Here is a 24,620-nt window from a genome sequence, read left to right on the forward strand (position 1 = left end):
TTCCATTCCCATCCCACTTTGCCTCTTCTCCTACCCGTCTTAGGAAGCTTTTTTATTCCTCACATTTCATCCGCCACCACCTCGTCCTTGGATTCTTCGTATGATGTCTTTTCCTCAACTTTTGCTCAATGCGAAAATCCATGACGAGCACCCTATGTTGTGTTGTCAAACTCTCTCCCGGAATAATTTTACAGTTAATGCAAAATTTTCGGTCGACTCTCCTCAACAAGAAGAAGTCGATTTGAGAGCTTGTCATGCCACTCTTTCACCCAATAAAATCAGAGGCAACAAATTCTGTTGATTATTGAGAGCATATAATAACAGAATATAATATACACAAAAATATTTAATAATAAAAAAATTAATAAAAAAAATTAAAATTTATTTTATTTAATATTCATTAATTATTATTAAAATTAATAAATACTAAATAAAGTAAATTTATGTTTTTTTTATATATCTCTCTAATATTATCGATAATATACAAGTGATAGGTTATATATACAACGGAAACAACTAGCAGAGCCAGACATAATTTCTACTAACTAATAACAGAGTAGCTAAATAAAAAAGGAAAAACATGCAGGAATAACATAGAAGCTCTTTGTCTAGAAGTTTTTGAATATAGACTTCCATCAAGAAGTAACTTAAATATACAATAATAACAAATGAAAGGTATAATCTGATCACGGAACAAATATTGTTCACATAAATATAAATAGATTATTCTCAAAAGCAAATACAAGTGAATAGAAACTATCAAACTTAACCTACCGCCCTAACAAACATACCTTACTCTAACAAACTAAACTAATTATGATATTATTATTATTATTATTATTATTATTATGGCTGATCTGCAGTTACGTCATCGCCATCCGTGGTCACAGCCGCATCAATGGCAATTAGAGCCGACGCTTCTCCGAAAGCCTCCGCTGCAACCTCAGTTGTATTATGATTATTATGACCAGACTTTAAATGATCTATCTCGTCAACCATCATTAGCAGTGCCATGATGAAGCCATAGTCCACATTCGGTTGAACCTCTACTTCAAACATGCCACGATTATTTTTCATCTACGTTCATATGCACTCACAAATATTTTAGAAAAATAATATTTAGAAAAAGTATAGGGTATTAATATACTATCTATCAATTTATTGTCAATAATAATTAATTATTATATTTTAAACACATGTATAAAAAGACACATCTAAAAAATACATCTATAAAGATACTTTCATTAGACACAACAATAAAAAAAATATTTTTATTAGACACTTTCATTAAACATAATTATAAATAAAAAATTACTAAAAATTGGTAGATATGCTGTTAATAACGTAGGGATATTATAATATTTATTATAAATAAGGTTAATAAAATTTGTAACGTGAAAAATATTATTCAATACCGTAACTCAATTGGTGCTAATAATGCTTTTTATTACAAAAATACTATTACATATTAAAATCAATTACTAAATCAGTTATTATGTAGTTATATATATTATTTAATTTATTTTTATTATATATTTTATATTTTAATATATATTTAATATTGATTTTTATTTGATGATATATATAATATGGTTGTTTTTTTTAAGATGAGAAGTTGAGAATCAATACTTTATAAAAGATAATAACATTTGTTTTTGGTAACTAATAACATTTATAATTAAACTACAAGAATCCACCCCTGAAAAGAAAGGAAGTTATAAAAAATTATTATTTTTTTTATTAACGCTATAAACACTATAAATTAAATCTAGACATGCATATAAACTTATTAGACTAAAATGAAATCAATCAACATATTTGAGGATGAGAAACAGTACTTTCATTAAAATTTAATTAATATTTAATTATCAAAAAAAGAATATATAATTTTATACTATTAGATATATTAATTGTGGTTAATTAGTCGCTACAAATTTAAAAATATTTTGGCTCTAGCACTGCTGTTTTAAAAAATTTTATTACCTTTGCAAGAATGGTAGAAGATCCACGAGCAGAAATATCGGCAGTTTTTTTGTTAGCTCCAGCAGAAACCTTAAAGTCCCAAACAATTTCTTCGGTATTCTTAGCAAGAAAGACATCAAGATCAATATTCTTCTTGTGTGGAACTAATATCGACGATCTCTTTGCTGAAAGGACCAAATCACCGGAATCTGTACTAGCTCCCTTGAAAACTTCCCATCGCCCATGCAACGTTATTAGCTGCGCAAATAGTATTCCTCACAAAATTAGTAGTGAATTTTGGCATCAATAAAAATAGCTAATGTTTAAATTTACAAGTTAAAAAATCATTTAAACACATCGATCTAATTGGATAACCGAGTAGTTTTATTAAACTCTATAAATAATACTCAATGCACAAAAAAAAAAAAAAAAAAATCAAGCCATATCTGTGTATATTTTATAAGTGTGACATACTTTCTAACAAAATAATTGACTGGCAGAGTAATCACAGTTATCATAACATAATAATCAATTTTTTATATCAGTATAATTAATTTTTTTATAAATAATAAATATTTATTTCTCTATAGTAACTAATATTTTGTATTCATGTGACATTATTGGTACTAATAACCAATCTGATGAAAACCTTGATATATTGTTTTTATTTTTTATCAAAAAACTAAAAAGTAGCTTAAGGATTATAACGAGAAATTTTACTTGAAGAAGACCAGGAGAAAGAGAAGAGACATAAAAAAATGAGTAGATTTAGTTACAAAAATAATTTGTTGGCCTAAAATTTCTTTTAATCATATATTGGTTGATTTTGTGACTACAGCCGGTGACATGCATAAAAGCAAAGATAGAAAATTAAACCTTTTTCTGCAGAGTGAAAATGGGGTTCCCAGAAACATCACAAACAGCACGGCGATCGCGAAGTGAGATAGAAGGTTCTTTAACACGAAAAATGACTTCATCGTTGATGTATGCGACTCCCTTATCCATATCAATATTTAGTTTGATAGAATTAGGAACACAATAATCAGAGTTGATAACTGAGATCACCGTTGCCGCCATGCATGTATTTTATATTTACCAAAAGGGAATCACTGATATGCTGAGTTGCACAACAGCGCCAAAGTAGTATTCCTTTTGAGTCTTCAGCTTAATGTTCTTATCTAGTTCTTCACTATTCATAGAATTTTTGTGTACAATTATATGATTTTTTTTATTACGACACGTCATGAACACTATTAAAAAAATTACTTTTGTTGATTATTTATTTTATTTTTAGCTGTTAATATATTTGTCAACAATTAAACATTAGCCGTTTCATACTTTATTATTAAAAAATTTTAGCAGCCGCTAAAGACATTTTTAATAGTTGTAAAAAGAATATAATTACTATTATAACATTTAATACTATAGTAAACATATAATTGTTATAAAAACATAACTTAGATAAGATATACCAAAGTCATTAACTCATTATATTATTATCACTAAAAGTTTTTCACTAAAAATATTTTTCTTATAGTAACAAAAGAATTTTAGAACAATTGAGTTGTTTCTATTATGAAATCATTTTCTTAAAGCTTAAATTTATAGGATAAAATATAATAATTATATCTTTAACATGTCTAATTAATTTTCTGAGTTTGTATGAATTTTACCTAGGCCTACCTTTTATTTTTATTTGCCTTATACAAATTTTTTTAAAGTTTAACGAAGATTATATTCTAAATCTTTTTATCATAAAAGATCTGATATTATATTATGAAAGTATTTTTTTAAAAAAAGATTAAGTTGATAAAATATATATATATATATATATAATTATATTTTTAATAATTTTTTTAATCTCAAAATTACAAATTTAAATTATAGAATTAGACAATGATACAATTATCTAATTAGACTTACAATACACTATTTGAATATAATTTTTTTAGATATTATGTTAATAACGTGAAATGTTTGTATATAGTATATTGTTTTTTTTTTTCCTCTTTGCTACAATTCCACAATATGAAAGTGGTATTAAAATTTTGTTCTTGTTTTTTATTAGTAAACATGTCAAGCTCAAAATTAAAAGGTGGAGCAAGACAAGAGGTCCAGCAAAAACAAAGAGTCAGAAAACTAACAAGCCATGTATATATATGTACATAGAAAAAATATCTTATAAAAATCTCCTTGGAATTTCGTATAACAAATTAAAATTGCATTATTAAGTGGCTTCGCTGGCTTGATGTTCACATTTGATATTTTGGACTCATGATGTTTGATGGATGGTGCAGATAGAGAGTCCACCTTACCTTATTGACTTCTATAACTAGCCAAGTTCCAAACCATGTTGAAGCGTCTAGCCTGAGCAAAGCTTTAATTTCTTGGCTTCTTGCAATAGACTGTCTAAAATTCTGCCAGATGTAGATAGTAATAACAAATATATATATATATATATATATATATATATATATATATATATATATATATATATATATAATTGATTAATTAGTAGTCATTATTCTCTTCTTTTATCGCTTCAAGTTATGGCTTCTTTTGATTTCTAAACTATGGCTTCAACCATATTCGATAATCAATATATTTATTCTCTTTAAAGAATTCTAATTTATTTTTAATTATATATAATATTACCAATTGTGATAAAAAAATATTTCATTAAAAATATAATATATACAACACTAAGACACAAAATGTCTCAATAAAATAAATGCTTTACCATTTTAAACGATATGATATTTTGTTTTGATGTCATTTTTTTTAAAATAAAAAATATATAAATTGTTATATTTTTAACATATTTTTTAAGAGTTTTTTTTAATATGATTGAGTTTTTATATTTTTTTATCTTTTAATTATTTTATGCTTTTTTTTTAAATAAAGATAGAATTTTAGATCTTTTAATTATAGAAAGTTTGATACTATATCATAAAAGAAGCTTATAAATGATTATTTACTTATTTCTATATAACACATATCAATTTTTTAACAGCGCCTATTAGGAAAAATCATCTTGTTTATATGTGATATCGTGTTTCGTTTCTCCGTAATTCTTATTTGATTATTAAAAAGTTTGCAAACATTTTAATGAAATAACTGAAACAAATTTCAGCTAAAATAAAAAATACACTACAATGTCATGCTAAAATAACGATTAAAATGATAGTTGCAACCTATGCTAATAAACAGGTCATTCGTGTTATGCTCCGAAAGAAAGGGAGTATGTAGACGAGGTTACTGCAATAGATTTTTCATAAGTTGAAGTAGTCAAGAGTTGACAGAAACTTAAAACCTAGTTAGGGCATTCAAACTCTTTCCACAATGTGGACGAATGAAAATAAAAATGTGAAAACATGTTATGTTTTGAATATTCATTTTGCAATACTCATCTCTTCTTCTTTATTATATAAATACGAATGGAATAAAATATATTTTCTAATCAAAATCAACTCAACACTCGATTTCATTACCGCATTGGATTATTATATTATTGATTTAATCGGTATTACTAGTCAAACTGTCTAAGCCAAATTAACTCTTGCTTATGGCCTAGGACTAGGTTTTAGACGTGCTCTTGATGTCATATAAGATTAGTTAAGAGAAGTATTAGGAACTCATTAGGTTTTGTAATTTGTAGTATTTAATTAATTATTATTAATATTTTTAATGATGTAAAATTATTCATTTTTTTTACTGGTTAAATAATAACAAAATTTTAATGAAAGCACTTGCCCTAGACTTTCTTGTTAATTAATGTTAATTTATTCAACATTTTTTTATATTTAAACAGGACTAAAGATTCATCGAATAAAATTACAGAACAAAAATTAATCAGAATAAGACATTCCTTCTATAGTCATAAGCAAATATAATTATAAATTTAGGACTAAATTAATCAATAAAATGATAATATGGTTTAGCTTTTAAATTTTCATTTGATATGCAATCAGCCTCTTTATTACTTTCCTTGAATGTATGAGTCATCCTAGTTTTCCTCACAATAGCTTCAGGTTGCTCCTTCAAGTTTGTTGTCCTTTTAAGCATGTCCACAACAAATTTTGAATCCACCTCAAGGATAATCTTCTTTGAGCCCATATTAGACATCCTACTTTGATGCTCTTACGTCGATTAGATATCAGAAAAAAGCTAAGAACAATGACCATGAAACTTTAGTCTCACCATCCACAAGGACAAATGCTAGTAGCAAAAGATTCATATATCCCATCTTGAGTAGTTGCAATTAATATCATATGGTCATACTTACTATATAAATGAGTGTCATCTATTTGTATAATGGGCTTACAAAACCTAAACCCATCAATCCCAAAACATTCTTTTAACACCTGCCTTAAAGGATCACTACACACAAGTCCAAAAAAAAAAAGGATCACTACAGATGCTGTAAACAAAATCACCAATTTGAAGTAACACAATTGTGCCTGGCATGCATATTTTCATCGCCTCTATCTATCTAGCTAGAAAGCAAGTTGTATGACTGGTCCCAATCACCAAAAACTAACCTTCAGAATCGCCATTTCATTTTACCATGTAAGCTTTCCTATAAGAAACATTATATCCTTACTCATCCTGAATTCTCTCAATAATCAACTTCATAGGAACCTCAGGTTTAACTCTAACCATTTCTAAAGCAGTACAACAAATCAATGTAGAGCTTAATTTATCATGATATTATGGAATTGTAGCATTAACATATGTGTGAGGTCTGTTGTACAACTTAATCTCCCAAGATCCTGACCCCTTACTACATATATCTCGTACCCTCCAATTGCAACTATTACAAAACTTTGGACACTTTACAATCAGTCTCTTTGAGTAAGTATCCTCCATCCTAAAAGGTTGATGTCTCTTAATTGAATAGTCTCGAAAAGTCTGTTTTACCTGCTTCTTTGTTTGTCACTTTAACTCCACTTTTAACTCTGTCTTTGGAGTCTATTGTGCTTCTCTTCTCATTTCTGAAAAGTCATGACTCATGACATCCCAATTAATATAAAAAAATTAAGAGTTGGGTGGCACAACAACTTGGACTTACTGGGGTGCAACCTCCATGTCCAGCATAATAGGAGGCGTTTGGGTGGCTTCCATGTCTTCCTCCCCATTTCTGCATTCAATTGTTTATCTTTCATTAAAGGATTACTAGATTCAAAACAGTGTCTCATGCTTTTTAGGTATAGATGTATCAGAAATTCTCTCAGCTAAAATTTGAGATGAATGAGTGTTTACAGTGTTGGGAGCCTCCGTAACATTCTCTCCAATTCTTAAGAATATCTAAGGTAAATGAACTCTTAATATTAATGGCCTTCAACTTTGAACCGTCGTAGAGATCATTGTTCTCTATGCTCTCATCATCTATTAGCTGACCATTATAATGAATTAACATAATAAGTGGACCTATCAATAATGTCCTAAATAATATCAACCACAAAATAGGTATTATGAGGACAAATAAGACAAAATAATATGACCATATGTCTACTAAATTTCTACTAACATACACATACTCACCCTAATAAATAGGTCTTATACTATTGCAAACAATTATAACTGAAAATAAAATAGTGCATACAAAAAAGAATAACTAACCAGAATGTGATTAAAGAGATAGTTGAGAGAAAAACTCTAGAGAGAGAATATAAATTTGAAGTAAAATGATGGAGAGAGAAAAAAAATGATAGTCTGGTTTGTTTATTTAGCGCGGGGATGGGGTTGCTAAAGCGCCCAACGCTTCTAACATGGAGGTGCCAAATTGGTCCATGCCTCCTTCACATGTGGTGTCAAATAAACCTATCCACGCCTCCTTCCACGTCAGCATATTCTTTCTGGGAGGCACCATCCAGGTCAGTGTTTTCCACTTTGCTAGCCCTTTGTTCAGCGTTTTTTGGTTAAGTTTACGAGTCAATTCGGCTCCTTCAAGTCAACCACGTAAAAGAATGGCAATTAGGTAATATATTTGAAAACAATTTTACTAGATAAACAACAAAAATGATGATAATAGATTATATCTAAAATTCATTAACATATGAATAAATTTAATTAATTTAAAATTTAAATTTTAAAATTAAGATTAACTTTTTTTAATTTATTATTTATGTTGTTAAAAAAAATATTGTTTTCTATACTTTTTCATTTGCAAAAGTGGCAATTTGGTAAATAATTTTAGAAAAATAGTTGATAAGTAAAAAATTCAACCTATTTGTATCCCTTTTTTTGTCAAAGTATTTGTATCCTTTTTTTTCTGGTCATGGACTATCTTAGTTTGTATAGACTAAATCTTTTGTAGTTGGGGCTCTTTATTGGATCGCTTTATTTACAAACTGTGTGTTTTCTGAAAAAACAAAAGTGTTTTGGGCCTTTAATTTCATATCAAAACTGTAGTATTATAATATTTTAAGAAAATAAATCGCAGTTGAAATTTAGTTCAAGTGACAAAATTTTGTGCCTCTTAATATGACTTGGGATAGACCCAGTAGTGAAATTTTTTAATGTTGGGCGTGTGAGTGTGTTTGTAATGTAAAGTCTAAGATTAAGGATTGTCAAATCTATCTGATAAAAAAAATAATAATTCAACTAATTTGATCGAGTTAATTAAAAATTTTAAAGAATAAAAAAATTCATAATATTAAAGAATTTATTTATAAATATCAAATTTAAGAGATATACGTGTGTAAGTATGATACTATGATTAGAGAAAATAATAGTTTTAACTAATTGATTAAATAGAACAGTTGAGATTAAAGTAAAACCCTTAGAATGAAGTGATAATAATGTTTCTGACTTCTGACAATGATTATTTTTTACTTCTAGCAAGCCATTGTTGGTTACTCATAAATAGAGAAATGTCAACACTGAACACTATTGTCCTTCTAGCTACTAAAAGTGCTTACCCTATGCATGTGCTCGACATTCTCTGATCCATCATCGCATTTATGTCTTCCTCCGACCATCGTCACAAGTCACAACTCACAACCATATTTAGCCAAGATACTTTGTCTTGGGCTCTTGGCACTCGTTAAATATATATAAAAATTAAAATACAATGGAAATTTTTTAACAACCATTTTTTTTTATAATTTTTAATAAACAAAATCCATATTATCAAACAATAATGTGCCAGTTAATATCTAATGTTCAATTTAGTAATTTCGTTTATAGTTTATTTTTGTGGGTATTTATAGTAAAGTGGCAATTTAATAATTAGTCATTTAAAAATTTACATCAAACAAATTTGCCTTTAAAAAATAAAAAGCATCTAATGGATCTTTGACGTTTATTTTTGTTGGACAAGTCAAATTTCTGTTAAAAATCACTTGACGTCATTAGTTATAGATATTTATTTGTTTAATTTGGAGAAAAAAAAACAGAAATAAATGGAGTAAAAGTATCTTGGGTGGAATTTATAATGGATTAATCTCTACCTACAAGTGATTTTGCTATACAAATTTTACAAGTTCTATAATTGATATTACGCTTAAACGCGCTTGTTATGCACATATGTTTCACGCACCTCTAACAGATTTTTAATTTTTGAAAGGATTCCGTTTCCTTTTTCGAATTTCTTGCCTTCTATTTCTCCTTTTTCATTTACGTGTTTTTCTCTCTCTATTTTCTTTTTTCGTTATTCTCGATTTTTATTGTTTTTTAACATCAATCTCTGAAATCGTTTTTGAAAATAATGGATAATTCAACTTTAGATTATCATATGAACCAGTGTGTGAACCTTGCCCTTGAAATTTAATTTGTTGTTAATTCTTCCTTGTTTAAATTGAATTTAATGTACTAGTTCTGATTAGAATTAATATAATCTTGTCCATTTTATATCAGACGTTCGGGTGTAGATCAAGAATATTTGGGTATATTTTTATAAAAGCTTGGGTGTATTTACAGTTTATAACTTTTCATCTGACGGAGGGTGAATTGTCTTATTCTTTTAATTGAATTGTTTTAATTTCTGTTTAGTTATGATTCATGAATCTGGTTTTTGTTATTTTTTATGATGGTTTTATAGTTGTATTTGCATTCTATATATAGTTTATGCTTGTTTTAATATGGTGTATTTTGGGTGTATTTTGTAGCCCTTCTGTGGTATATTTTGCAGTCTTTGCTGACTTTGATGGCTGATTTTTGTGTACACGTAACATAACTCATTTCTGTATCTGCAGCAAATTTGGGTGTAAAAACGAAGATATTTTAGTGTAATACGAAGATATTTGGGTGTAAAATGAAGATATTTGGGTGTATTTTTATTCTGATGAGTTCTGAATAATTCAGAACTCTTCCTCTTCCTCCTCTTCATCTTTTACTGCTTCTTCTTCTTCATCTTCTTATTTCATATTCTCATAATTCTTTTTGGGAGGAAAAATCAAACAAAGAAGAAAAAAATACATAATGTTGCAAAATCAAAAGAAGAAGGAGGAGAAACACGACAATGAAGATGAAACACGCGAAGAAAAAGGAGGACAAACACAAAGAAGGAGGAGAAGAAGGAGGAAGAAGAGGAAGAGGAGCAGAAACGCGAAGAAAAATGACGGTATTGGTTTTCATCGAGGAAGAAGAAGAAGAGTCATTCATAATGGTGAGTAGCACGCTTTGGAAACAGGAAGTGGTTGAGTAACGTACGTGTATTTACTTTTAATGTGGGAGTGTAATGCACGTGTATTTTGTTGAGTTTGTGTCAACTTGTAAAACTTGTAAGTCAAAAAGGCTTGTCTATATAGCATACCTGATTTATAATATTAGTTCTAAATTTAAATTCAATTTCTTTATGAGAACTAGTAATTAATGTATATGTTAGTCTTTCTAAACTTTAAAATTAAATATATTATTTCTTCAAAATTTTAAAATTAGATAAATTAATTTCTGTTTACTAATGGCATCAAATAGTTTTTTAGAAGAACTTGATATGTCTAACAAAAGCAAACTATCAAACTTCAATAATCTCTTTAAAGAAAAGTATAGGTAGATAACGAGAATACTAAACAATGTGAATAATAGATATATCGAATGTTCAATTCAATAGATATGCATATGATTATGTTCATTATTTTTAATTGGATGATTATTTATTTTGATTCGATTTACTCATACACAATTAATAATTAGTGGATGTTCAATTCATTAGGTGTCCGGAATTGCGAATGATTATCCTAATATTAGGATTTAGAAGATAATTTAAAAGTTGAGTATTTTTTTACTTTATTGGACCAATTCTAAAATTCATTGTTCACATTATTTACAAAAATTATTGTCTATCTAATAAAACTCTCTCTTTAATACTTTCCATTCTTCAAGAGCAGATTTATCCAGCATAAAATTTCTTTCTAAGAAACTAAGTTATCACTCTGCTCTTTATTTCTTAATCCATACACCTCAATAATCACCCAAACCATATCAAATCAAAACAATAGAACAATGAAGCTATATAGGATTTTCCATGGCGTGACAGCTCCCCAATTACCAAGCTTTACATTAATAATGTAATGGGTCAGCTGACATTGATGTAAACAATATATGTGTCGTTTGAAAATTCTTTGAGAGAGATCAATAAAGGAAAAGCATACATGTTACTTTTCAAACAAAGTTGGTAAATTAAATTTTACACCATAATTAACTTTACTTGCAATTTATAAAGCTTTGAAATCTATTAAAAGTGCCTTATGACCTGAAAGAAACCAAAGTTGGGCGGAAAGTTAAACGGATGGCCATCCTTAAATAATAAATATATTAACATAGTTTTATTTATTAACATACAATTAGAGACGATATGAGAATATATTCATTCTTTTTATCTTTATTTTTCATTCTTTTCTAAACTTTGTCTATTCTTCTTCATCTATCACAATTCCACTCTTTTTATTTTACTAGAGAAATTTTCATGATTGGATCATTTCTATACATATAAAATCAATTGAGTTGTAACATTTTAAATTATGGTAATAAAACTAATTTTTAAAATATGCATCAGAATAACACATGTTGTAATCATTTATAAGAGTATGTAAAAAGTTAAGAGAGTGTGTCCAGACAAACTTATGTATTTGTAGCAAAATATGCTGTATAAGGTGTTAATTGATTTGTATTTAACATATAAATCAAGTGAATTATATATATATATATATATATATATATATATATATATATATATATATATATATATATATATATATATATATATATGAATATATATCAATAGATATGTTCAACGGACACTAACGTGTCTATTGATCCTTTTTTCTATATTAAAGAGTGATGATTAAAAGTTCTAATTTATACTATAAAAAAAAATGTTGAATACCGTCGAAAAAATATATAAAATTTGACGGATAATTTAATTATCTTCGAATTTATCGTCAGAAACAATCAAACGGTATAAATCTTGTCGATAAATGTTTATTATCAGAATTTTTTCGTCCAATGGTAATTAATATTAGAAATTACAACGGATATTGGCTCGGAAAACTAATTAGATACCGGCAGATTCTTTTAACGTGTTATTAGTGCCAAAAAAATGTTTCGTGCACTATTACCATCGGATTATTCCTACGATAATTTCGACAGTAATGTCAATTTTTATTTATTTTTTTTAAATTTGAAATAAACGGTCAATTTTTATTTTAAATATAAATTTGTATTCACACAATTAGTGGTCTGGTGCACGAAATTGCAATCCGCACAACTAACTAGCAAGTGCACTGGGTCGTCCAAGTAATACCTTACGTGAGTAAGGGTCGATTCCACGGAGATTGTTGGCTTGAAGCAAGTTATGGTTATTTTATTATTCTTAGTCAAGAGATCAATTATAATTATCAGTTTGAATTACTAAAAAATAAAAGAGCGTGAAATAATTACTTGTTGTGCAATAATGGAGAATATGTTAGAGTTTTGGAGATGCTTTGTCTTCTGAATTCCTGTAATATAATGTTTCCTCTCATGCAAAAGTGCAAAGTTCCTTCCATGGCAAGCTCTATGTAGGGTGTCACCATTGTCAATGACTACTTCCCATCCTCTCAGTGAAAATGGTCCAAATGCTCTGTCACAGCACGGCTAATCAGCTGTTGGTTCTCGATCATGTCGGAATAGAATCCATTGATTCTTTTGCGTTTGTCATCACGCCCAACACTCGCGAGTTTGAAGCTCGTCACAGTCATCCAATCCCAGAATCCTACTCGGAATACCACAGATAAGGTTTAGACTTTTCGGATTCTCATGAATGCCGCCATCAATTCTAGCATATACCATGAAGATTCTTATTAAGGAATCTAAGAGATACTCATTCAATCTAATGTAGAACGGAGGTGGTTGTCAGACACACGTTCACGGATTGAGAAAGGTGATAAGTGTCACGGATCACCACCTTCTCCATAGTTAAGCGCGAATGAACATCTTAGATAGGAACACGCATGTTTGAATGGAAAAATAGAAATAATTGCATTAATTCATCGAGACGTTGCAGAGCTCCTCACCCCCAACAATGGAGTTTAGAGACTCATGCCGTCAAAGAGTATAAAATTCAGATCTAAAAATGTTATGAGATCCAAAATAAGTCTCTAAAAGTTGTTTAAATACTAAACTAATAACCTAGGTTTACAGAAAATAAGTAAACTAAGATAATTGGTGCAGAAATCCACTTTTGGGGCCCACTTGGTGTGTGATGGGGTTGAGACTTAAGCTTCTCACGTGCCTGGGCTGTTTTTGAAGTTGAACGCTAGGTTGTAACCTGTTTCTGGCGTTGAACTCCAACTTGCAACCTGTTTCTGGCGCTGAACGCCAGACTGCAACATAGAACTGGCGTTGAACGCCATTTTACGTCATCTATCTTCGCACAAAGTATGGACTATTATATATTGCTGGAAAGCCCTGGATGTCTACTTTCCATCCCAATTGAGAGCGCGCCAATTGGAGTTCTGTAGCTCCAAACAATCCATTCCGAGTGCAGGGAGGTCAGAATCCAACAACATCAGCAGTCCTTTTTCAGCCTAAATCAGATTTTTGCTCAGCTCCCTCAATTTCAGCCAGAAAATACCTGAAATTACAGAAAAACACACAAACTCATAGTAGAGTCCAGAAATATGAATTTTACCTAAAAATAAATAAAATTATACTAAAAACTAACTAAAACATACTAAAATCTACATGAAATTACCCCCCAAAAAACGTATAAAATATCCACTCATCACAACACCAAACTTAAACTGTTGCTTGTCCCCAAGCAACTAGATAAATAAAATAGGATAAAAAGAAATTAAGAAGCAATAATATCTCAGAGTTTTAAGTGAAGCTCAGATTCTAATTAGATGAGCGGGGCTAGTAGCTTTTTGCTTCTGAACAGTTTTGGCATGTCACTTTATCCTTTGAAATTCAGAATGATTGGCATCCATAGGAACTCAGAATTCAGATAGTATTATTGATTCTCCTAGTTTAGTATGTTGATTCTTGAACACATATACTTTATGAGTCTTGGCCGTGGCCCTAGGCACTTTGTTTTCCAGCATTACCACCGGATACATAAATACCACAGACACATAACTGGGTGAACCTTTTTAGATTGTGACTTAGCTTTGCTAGAGGCCCCAATTAGAGGTGTCCAGAGTTCTTAAGCACACTCTTTTTGTAAAACCCGGCTAATTAATGGCTAATTAGCCTATAAATGAGAATTTATTCTAGAAAGCCCAAAATATGATTTTTTGTGGCTAAATATGATAGAGGAGATTGAGATGAGAATTTTGGTACAAATTTTATAGAATTCGGGCCAAGATTGGACCGAACGGGCCAAACCGGGCCAACCGGACCCAAAGTGGGCCCTTGGCCCAACATAACTAAACCAAAACCCTAGTTTTCAGCATTCTCTCTCCTCACTAAACACACTACACACTCACATGCTGAAAATGGAGGCCATGGAGGGAAGAACACTCTCTCAAGTTCTTTCTCTCACTTGATCTTCAAACCACCATAACTTTTGATCTAGAGCTCCGATTGCCGCTCTGTTTGCGGCCACGCGTTCACCGCGGAGAGCTCTACAAAACCCATACAATTAATCTTGAGGTAAGCCACGTTTTGCTCTTCGAAATTCCAGCCTTGTTTTCGAGTTTTATGAGCAAAAATGTTGAGATTTTGGGCTCTTTGATGTTATAGGACCCAACTCTCTTGAAGGAGAAGGTTAATCTTGTCTCCTTGGACCTTGGGTGTGGTAAGATTCTCAACCCTAGTGTAATTTTGTTGTTCTATGATGTTTGGGTATTGAGATGTTGTGTATGGGTATGATGATTGTGACTTAGGTTGTGTATATGTGAATATTGGAGCTTGATTGGTGATTTTGAAAAGCTTGAAAAAGGGATTTGGTGGTAAAAAATCTGTTCTTGGAGGTATTGAGGCCTTGAGAGCTTGTGGATAAGTGGTTTGGAAGTGCTCCGGTTGAGCTTGGGAAATCGGCTAAGGTATGGTTTCGGTTTCCCGTATCTAATATGTAATGTGGTAGGAAATACTTAGGCTAGAGGCCCTAAGATAGGCGTTGAATGGTTGATGTTGTTGAATGATTGAGATATATGATGTGGTCATATATGTGATGATGATTAATGATGCCTTGATGGTATGATGTATGAGAAATATGCATGTTGTGATATATGCTTGATGATTAGTTATGGTTGAATTGTGGGTTGAACCATGTTGATGGTGAGTATGATATTAATTGTATACCATGATGATTTATTGGAATTGGTGTTGTTGAGAATTGGCATGAGGAAGAGTATATGATATGTCAATATGTTTGAGTTTGAGCCACTTGGGTGAAGTGGGTTAAAATGATGAGATAGTGATTTTGTAATTTATGGTAATGTGTCAATGTGTGAGTTGAGGAGGCTTGATATTGAATTTGATATATATTGATTGATTTCAAAGAAAAGGCATGAAATTGGCATGTGTTGATTGATTTTGAAAAGAGTTGAAAATGGCCTGTTTGAAAATGGCACTTTGTGGTTTTTATGAAAAACATGGTTTTTGGGCATACTTTGACGGGACATAACTTGGACTACGAATCTCTGTTTTGTGCCAAATCTATTTAGAAATGAAATTGGATCCGGGATGTCCATGCCGTTCGAAGAACGGGTGAAAAATGATTTAAAATGAGGAAGTTATGTCCGTTGGAAGATTGGGGTTTAAAACTGTGAATTCTGCAGCTTTTAACTTAGAAAAATTTTTAGCAGAATGACCCCCCGCGCGTAGGCGCACTTGGCGCGTACGTGCTGTTCTTCTCGAAAGCGCCATCCACGCGTGCGCGTGATGTGCGCGGGCGCGCCGATGTGCTGCACCCAATGCCCAGCCATTTTCCAGAGAGTTATGCCAGAACTGTGCCAGTTTTGTGCCTGGGGCACGAGAGTACCCACGCGTACGCGTGGTTGACGCGTGCGCGTCGTTTGGATAGTTTTCAATCCACGCGTTAGCGTGCATGACGCTTACGCGTCGATGAGTTTTCGAGGCCATCCACGCGTGTGCGTGGGGTGCGCGTACGCGTGGACCTATTTTCATCCCAAAGTTGATTTTTGAGTTTTAAAAGCCAAATCTCATACTTCTAAGCCTCTGATCTCACCACTTATATCTTAAATCATTATGATATGTCTAGCTATGAGAAGAAAGGCTAGTGAATGTGGTAACTTGCGAGTGAAGCAAGGGGAAAATGGATGATCAATGAGGATCAAGCATGATTATGTGAGATGCGGAGGATGGTGGTGGAAGTGCTTGTTATGCCATGGGCCGAAAGGCTGTAATTGTTGATGAAACGGCTGGTTATGGATTTAACCGTGAGCCGGATGGCTGGATTATTGCCGTGTTACGGCGGAGCCATGATTATGGCTATGTATAAATGCATATATATGCTGTTGAATGAATTGTGAATGTTGCACTTCCATTATCGGAGATGAGAGTTTCCCTGGGAGAAAGCAGTGGCTAGCCACCATGTGCTCCAGGTCGAGACTTGAAGCTCTTTTGACCCTATGTCGTCAGGGTGGCCGGGCACTGTGAAATTCCCGGACGAGCTCACCCCCAAAAATATTCACGAGTGATGGTGATGGATAAATATTCACCAGTGATGGTGATGGATAAATATTCACCAGTGAGGGTGATGGATATGGATCATGATTATGATCAAGTTTACTTTGAGTATGACTCAAGTTGGGGAGACACGACAGAGGGACAGTCCAATGGTTAACTGCCAGGACTTGTCGGGTTGGCTCTATAACCGACAGATGATATCATCAGCCACTAGGGACAGGCATTCATCATATGCATACTATATGAATTGTTTGAGATTGCCTATTTGACTGCATATTACTTGCTAATTGTCTAACTGCCTTATTTGTCCCTATTTGTATATTTCTTGTCTGATATAATTGTGTTTGCTACATTATACTCCTGCTGGTGGTTGGGAGGTGAGAAGGAATTGGAAAGGGAAGTATTAGTTAGACTGAAGGATCTTTAGTCAGATACCCTTATATGGTTTAGCTTGTTTATAAGCTTTGAATTATCTGGAGGAAGTTCTAGGATTGCCTTTGGCTTTCCTCCATTATTATGTATTATATATGTGGAAGCTGTTACCATGCTGGGGACCTCTGGTTCTCACCCATGCGGATTTTGTGGTTTTCAGATGCAGGACGTGAGGTTTTCCGCTGAGGCATGCTGGAGACTTCGAGATTTGCGAAGATCCTTTGTTCTCGGGGCTATGTTTTGGTTTATATGTTTTGCTTAGATACTTTTATCTCCATTAAATAATACAAACTGTGATGACTCCTCTTATGGGAGATTTTGGAGAATAGGTTTTATGTATTTGTGTCCCTTTGGGTTTCCTTTGGGGTTTTCCTTATTTTTATCATATGTATATATTGCTATGCTCGGACCAGTTATCTTCGCAGCCGGATTTTGAGTCTTGATATTCCTGTTTTTGACACTCCTTTGTATATATATAATCACGCGTTGGTTATCCTTGTTCGTTATGTTATCGATCGAAGTGTTGCGTTTTCGAGTTGCGATTTTTGTTTACCCCTTTTTTTTCTACAAAGGCTCCTAGTTATAATCAATCATTCATACTACTATACGTACTAAATTTTTATTTTAGAGGTCGTAATACCTTGCCATCTCTGAATTATGACTTAAGCATAAGACTCTGTATGGTAGGGTGTTACACTTTTGCTTTGAATTACGACTTTAACCACTTAGTCTCAAGCCTTTCACTTGGACCTACATGCCACAAGCACATGGTTAGGGACAGCTTGATTTAGCCGCTTAGGCCTGGATTTATTTCCTTGGGCCCCTCCTATCCATTGATGCTCAAAGCCTTGGATCCTTTTCACCCTTGCCTTTTGGTTTAAAGGGCTATTGGCTTTTTCTACCTCTTTTGCTTTTTTTTTTTTTGCAAGCTTGTTTTTCACTGCTTTTTCTTGCTTTAAGAATCAATTTCATGATTTTTCAGATTATCAATAACATTTCTCTTGTTCATCATTCTTTCAGGAGCCAACAATTTTAACATTCATAAAATTCAATATAAAAATATGCACTGTTCAAGCATTCATTCAGAAGACAAAAAGTATTGCCACCACATATAAATAATTAGAATTTTCGTTATTAAGAACTCGAAAAAATTAAATTGCCTCTTTATTCTAAAAATCTACTATTTTATTCATGTTTGATGATGATGAGAAAAATAAATTATAACTTAATTGGAAATAACGTCAAAATAGAGATACTAATTACTACTACTAATATGTAGCTTCTAAGGTAAATTCATAATAAGAACAGTTATCACAGAGTTAAGGCAAAGATTAGGACTCAACAACCTTTATTTTGGGAAGTGGGTGTTCCTCTAGTCTATGGGGTGCTTGATCCTTCAAAAGATAATTTCTGAAGCTTCAGTTCCTTCAAGTCACATCGTTGCTCTTCCTGTTCCCTTTGTGCCATGATCTTGATGAGTTTTAGCTCAGTGATCATGGCAAATCTCAACACCAAACTTAGAGGTTTGCTTGTCCTCAAGCAAAAGAAAGGAAAGGAGAGGAATAGAGGGAGAGGCAATTTTGAAATTCACAAGATATGATGAGTTGAAAAAGATTTGAAAAAGAGTTGGATTGGATTGGAAAAAGATTTGTGTTTATGGATTAAGATACATTTGATATTTTTAAAAAAGGGATTTTAGAAATTAGGATTAAAATTTTTGGAATTAAAGGATGAGAGTTTGTAACATGTTTATGCAAGAAATCATGATTTGAAACGTAAAAAATTTAAAAAATTTTGTGAAGTAAAAATAAAATTACCTCCTCCCCACCATCTTGGCGTTAAACGCCCAAACGCTGCATGTTTTGGGCGTTTAACGCCCATGTGCAGCTTCTCCTGGGTATTCAACGCCCAGCTGTTGCTTCTTTCTGGCGTTGAACGCCAGGAACTCCTTTGTCACTGGACATTTTTCTGAATGCCTAGGACGCTGTAAATCTGGCGTTGAACACCCAGAAGGTGCTTCTTTCTAGCGTTCAACGCCCAGAAGGTGCTTCTTTCTGGCGTTCAACGCCCAGAAGATGCTTCTTTCTGGCATTGAACGCCCAAAACAGCTCTTACTGGTGTTTTCGCACTAGTGAACTTCTTTTTGCTATTTTTATCCTTTGAATCCTTCTATAACTCTGTGAGCTCAAGGAATTGCTATTTTACCTTGAAGATAATTGACATATACCTGTAAAAATCAATTAATTATCAAATAAACTTTGTAAATGGCTAGGTTGCCTCCCAGCAAGCGCTTCTTTATTGTCTTTAGCTGGACAATTACTGAGCTTTAATCAAGTCTCAGTTTTGAGCATTCTTGCTCAAAATTGCCTTCAAGATAATGTTTGACTCTCTGTCCATTAACAATGAACTTTTTTTTGGAATCATTATCCTAAAGCTCTACGTATCCATATGGTGACACACTTGTAATCACATATGGTCCTCTCCACCGGGATTTCAATTTCCCGGGGAATAATCTGAGTCTAAAATTAAATAGCAGAACTTTTTGCCCTGTCTCAAAGACTATGGATGACAGTTTCTTATCATGCCATCTTTTTGCTTTCTCCTTGTAAATTTTTGCATTTTCGAAAGCATTGAGTCTGAATTCCTCTAACTCATTTAACTGGAGCAAACGTTTTTCTCCAGCTAACTTGGCATTAAGGTTTAGGAACCTGGTTGCCCAGTAGGCCTTATGTTCCAGTTTCACTGGCAAGTGACAGGCTTTTCCATACATAAGCTGGTATGGAGAAGTTCCTATGGGAGTCTTGAATGCTGTTCTGTATGCCCACAGAGCATCATCCAAGCTTCTTGCCCAATCCCTTCTACGGTTAATTACAGTCTGTTCCAGGATTCTTTTAAGTTCTTTGTTAGAGACTTCAGCTTGCCCATTTGTCTGTGGATGATATAGAGTGGCTACCCTGTGGCTAACTCCATAACGAACCAAAGTAGAGTAAAGCTGTTTATTGCAGAAATGAGTACCCCCATCACTGATCAATACTCTAGGGGTACTAAATCTGCTGAAGATGTGTTTCTGGAGGAATTTTAGCACTGTCTTAGTGTCATTAGTGGGTGTTGTAATAGCTTCCACCCATTTGGATACATAATCCACTGCCACTAGAATATAAGTGTTTGAGTATGATGGTGGGAAAGGCCCCATGAAGTCAATACCCCATACATCAAACAACTCAATCTCCAAGATCCCTTGTTGAGGCATGGCATAACTGAGAGGCAGATTGCCAGATCTTTGGCAACTGTCACAGTTAAGTACAAACACTCGGGAGTCTTTATAGAGAGTAGGCCAGTAGAAGCCGCATTGGAGGACTCTTGTGGCTGTTCACTCACTTCCAAAATGTCCTCCATCATGTGATCCATGGCAGTGCCAGAGGATCTTCTGTGCTTCTTCTTTAGGCACACATCTACGGATTACTCCGTCTGCATATCTCTTGAAGAGATATGGTTCATCCCAAAGATAGTACTTTGCATCTGTGATCAATTTCTTTGATTGCTGCCTACTGTACTCTTTGGGTATAAACCTCACTGCCTTGTAGTTTGCAATGTCTGAAAACCATGGCACTTCCTGGATGGCAAAGAGTTGCTCATCCGGAAAGTTTTTAGAGATCTCAATAAGAGGGAGGGATGCCCCTTCTACTGGTTCTATTCGGGACAGGTGATCTGCTACTTGGTTCTTTGTCCATTTTCTATCTCTTATTTCTATATCAAACTCTTGCAGAAGTAACACCCATCTGATGAGTCTGGGTTTTGAATCCTGCTTTGTGAGTAGATATTTAAGAGCAGCATGGTCAGTGTACACAATCACTTTTGATCCTACTAAATAGGGTCTAAACTTGTCAATGGCATAAACCACTACAAGTAGCTCTTTTTCTGTGGTTGTGTAGTTCTTCTGTGCGTCATAGAACATGACTGGCATAATAAATGACGTGCAAAAGCTTGTCATGCCTTTGTCCCAACACTGCACCAATGATATGGTCACTGGCATCACACATTAATTCAAAAGGTAATGTCCAGTCTGGTGCAGAGATGGCTGGTGCTGTGACCAGCTTAGCTTTCAGAGTCTCAAACGCCTGCAGACACTCATTATCAAAGATAAATAGCGTGTCAGCAGCTAGCAGATTACTTAGAGGTTTGGTGATTTTTGAAAAATCCCTTATAAACCTCTTATAAAATCCTGCATGCCCCCAAAAAGCTTCTGATTGCCTTAACATTGGCTAGTGGTGGTAATTTTTCAATTACCTCTACCTTAGCTTGATCCACTTCTATTCCCTTGTTCGAAATTTTGTGTCCAAGGACAATTCCTTCAGTCACCATAAAGTGACATTTCTCCCAGTTTAAAACCAGGTTAGTCTCTTGGCACCTCTTTAGAACAAGTGCTAGATGGTCAAGACAGGAGCTGAATGAGTCTCCAAATACTGAAAAGTCATCCATGAAGACTTCCAGAAATTTTTCCACCATATTAGAGAAAATTGAGAGCATGCACCTTTGAAAGGTTGCAGGTGCATTGCACAGACCAAATGGCATCCTTCTGTATGCAAATACTCCAGATGGACATGTGAATGCTATTTTCTCTTGATCCTGGGGATCTACTGCAATTTGATTATAACCTGAATATCCATCCAGGAAGCAGTACTATTCATGATCTGTTAGTCTTTCTAGCATCTGGTCTATGAATGGTAAAGGAAAATCATCATTTCTGGTAGCTGTATTGAGTCTTCTGTAATCAATACACATACGCCACCCTGTAACTGTTCTTGTAGGAACCAGTTCATTTTTTTCATTATGAACCACTGTCATGCCACCCTTCTTAGGGACGACTTGGACAGGACTTACCCAGGGGCTATCAGAAATAGGATAAATAATCCTAGCCTATAGTAATTTAGTGACCTTCTTCTGCACTGGATTCAGCCGCCTTTGTGGTTGAACCACTGGCTTAGCGTCACCCTCCAATAAGATCTTGTGCATGCATCTGGCTGGGCTAATGCCCTTAAGATCACTGATGGACCACCCAAGAGCTGTCTTGTGTGTCTTTAGAACTTGAATTAGTGCTTCCTCTTCCTGTGGCTCTAAGGTAGAGCTTATGATTATAGGAAAGGTATCACCTTCTCCCAGAAATGCATATTTCAAGGATGGTGGTAATGGTTTGAGCTCGGGTTTAGGAGGTTTCTCCTCTTCCTGAGGGATTTTTAGAGGTTCTATTATTCTCTCTGATTCCTCCAGATCAGGCTGAACATTTTTAAAGATATCCTCCAATTCTGATTCGAGACTCTCAGTTATATTATCTCTTTTACCAGAGAGTCAATAATATCAATGCTCATGCAGTCATTTGGAGTGTCTGGATGCTGCATAGCTTTGACAACATTCAACTTGAACTCATCTTCATTGACTCTCAGGGTTACTTCCCTTTTTTGGACGTCAATAAGGGTTCGGCCAGTTGCTAGGAAAGGTCTTCCTAGAATGAGAGTTGCACTCTTGTGCTCCTCCATTTCCAGCACCACAAAGTCAGTAGGAAAGGCAAATGGCCCAACCTTGACAATCATGTCTTCAATCACGCCTGATGGGTATTTAATGGAGCCATCAGCAAGTTGGAGACATATCTGGGTTGGTTTGACTTCTTCAGTCAAACCAAGCTTTTTGATAGTAGATGCAGATATTAGGTTGATACTTGCCCCAAGATCACATAGGGCTTGCTTGGTACAAGTACCCTCTAATGTGCATGGTATCATAAAGCTTCCGGGATCTTTGAGCTTCTCAGGTAAGCTTTTCAGAATGACTGCACTGCATTCTTCAGTGAGGTAAACTTTTTTCAGTTTTCCTCCAATCCTTCTTATGACTTAAGATCTCTTTCATAAACTTAGCATAAGAGGGTATTTGCTCAAGTGCCTCTGCAAACGGAATCTTTATTTCAAGAGTCCTGAGATAGTCTGCAAAGCGGGCAAATTGCTTATCCTATTCTGCTTGGCAGAGTTTTTGAGGATAATGCATTTGGATTTGTATTCCTCAACCTTAGTTGCTGCAGGTTTATTGCCTACAGATGTGGGTTGAGAAGCCTTTTTAGATGGGTTATTATCAGTACTTGTATGTGTCTGATCCCCCACTGGCATTTGAATGCCAGCGATGGAAGCTGGAGTGGCGTTAGACGCCAACTCCTTACTTGTTTCTAGTGTCTGAATGCCAGAACTGTGCTCCCTTTGGGCGTTCAACGCTAAATCCTTTCTTGTTTCTGGCGTTGAACGCCAGGACTGAGCATGGTTTGGGCGTTCAACGCCAGCTTTCCACCCATTCTCTGGCGTTTGAGCGCCAGAATTATTCCTCTCTGGGCTCTTACTGTCCTTAGAGGGATTTTGGTTAGTTTGCTCATTTCTTGGCTTCCTGCTATCTTGAAGTGAGGTATTTAATTTTTTTCCACTTCTTAATTGAACTGCTTGGCACTCTTCTGTTATTTGTTTTGATAACTGTTGTTCTGTTTGCTTCAACTGTACTTCCATATTCATATTAGTCATTCTTGTTTATTGTAGTATTTCCTTGAATTTGGCTAGCTGTTTTGTTAGAAAATCCAGTTGCTGATTGAATTCAGTAACTTGTTCTGTAGGACTCAGTTTAGCAGTTACTGTTTTAGCCTCTTCTTTCATGGAAGGTTCACTGCTTATGTACAGATGCTGATTTCTGGCAACTGTATCAATGAGCTCTTGAGCTTCTTCTATTGTCTTTCTCATGTGTATAGATCCACCAGCTGAGTGGTCTAGAGAAATCTGAGCTCTTTCTGTAAGCACATAGTAGAAGATGTCTAACTGCACCCACTCTGAAAACATTTCAGAGGGGCATTTTCTTAGCATCTCTCTGTATCTCTCCCAAGCATCATAAAGAGATTCATTATCTCCTTGTTTGAAGCCTTGGATGCTCAGCCTTAGCTGTGTCATCCGTTTTGGAGGAAAATAGTGATTCAGGAATTTTTCTGACAACTGTTTCCATGTCTTTATGCTGTCCTTAGGTTGGTTACTTAACCACCTCTTAGCTTGGTCTTTTACAGTAAATGGGAACAGTAATAGCCTGTAGACATCCTGATCTACCTCCTTATCATGTACTGTGTCAGCAATTTG

The 24,620-nt window shown here is 33.7% G+C and overlaps 1 protein-coding gene and 2 long non-coding RNA genes across 3 annotated transcripts; 1 reads left to right on the top strand and 2 right to left on the bottom strand.

The window, feature by feature from the left end:
- Window positions 1-603: 603 nt before the first annotated feature.
- LOC112794373 (protein LURP-one-related 10-like) lies at window positions 604-3,276 on the bottom strand. Its single transcript, XM_025836419.3, has 3 exons — window positions 2,839-3,276; window positions 1,984-2,220; window positions 604-1,077 (listed from the first exon to the last, which is right to left on the bottom strand). The coding sequence occupies exons 1-3, from the start codon at window positions 3,037-3,039 to the stop codon at window positions 847-849; spliced, it is 669 nt and encodes a 222-aa protein (XP_025692204.1). The 5' UTR covers window positions 3,040-3,276; the 3' UTR covers window positions 604-846.
- Window positions 3,277-5,836: 2,560 nt separating this feature from the next.
- LOC140184469 (uncharacterized) lies at window positions 5,837-7,720 on the bottom strand. Its single transcript, XR_011881325.1, has 3 exons — window positions 7,585-7,720; window positions 7,034-7,102; window positions 5,837-6,956 (listed from the first exon to the last, which is right to left on the bottom strand). It is a non-coding gene; the product is annotated as an uncharacterized lncRNA (long non-coding RNA).
- LOC140184470 (uncharacterized) lies at window positions 7,545-10,815 on the top strand. The gene is made up of 2 exons (XR_011881326.1): window positions 7,545-7,838; window positions 10,161-10,815. It is a non-coding gene; the product is annotated as an uncharacterized lncRNA (long non-coding RNA).
- The last annotated feature ends 13,805 nt before the right edge of the window (window positions 10,816-24,620 follow it).

Source organism: Arachis hypogaea, chromosome 4 (genome assembly GCF_003086295.3).
Source record: "Arachis hypogaea cultivar Tifrunner chromosome 4, arahy.Tifrunner.gnm2.J5K5, whole genome shotgun sequence".
NCBI lineage: Eukaryota > Viridiplantae > Streptophyta > Magnoliopsida > Fabales > Fabaceae > Arachis > Arachis hypogaea.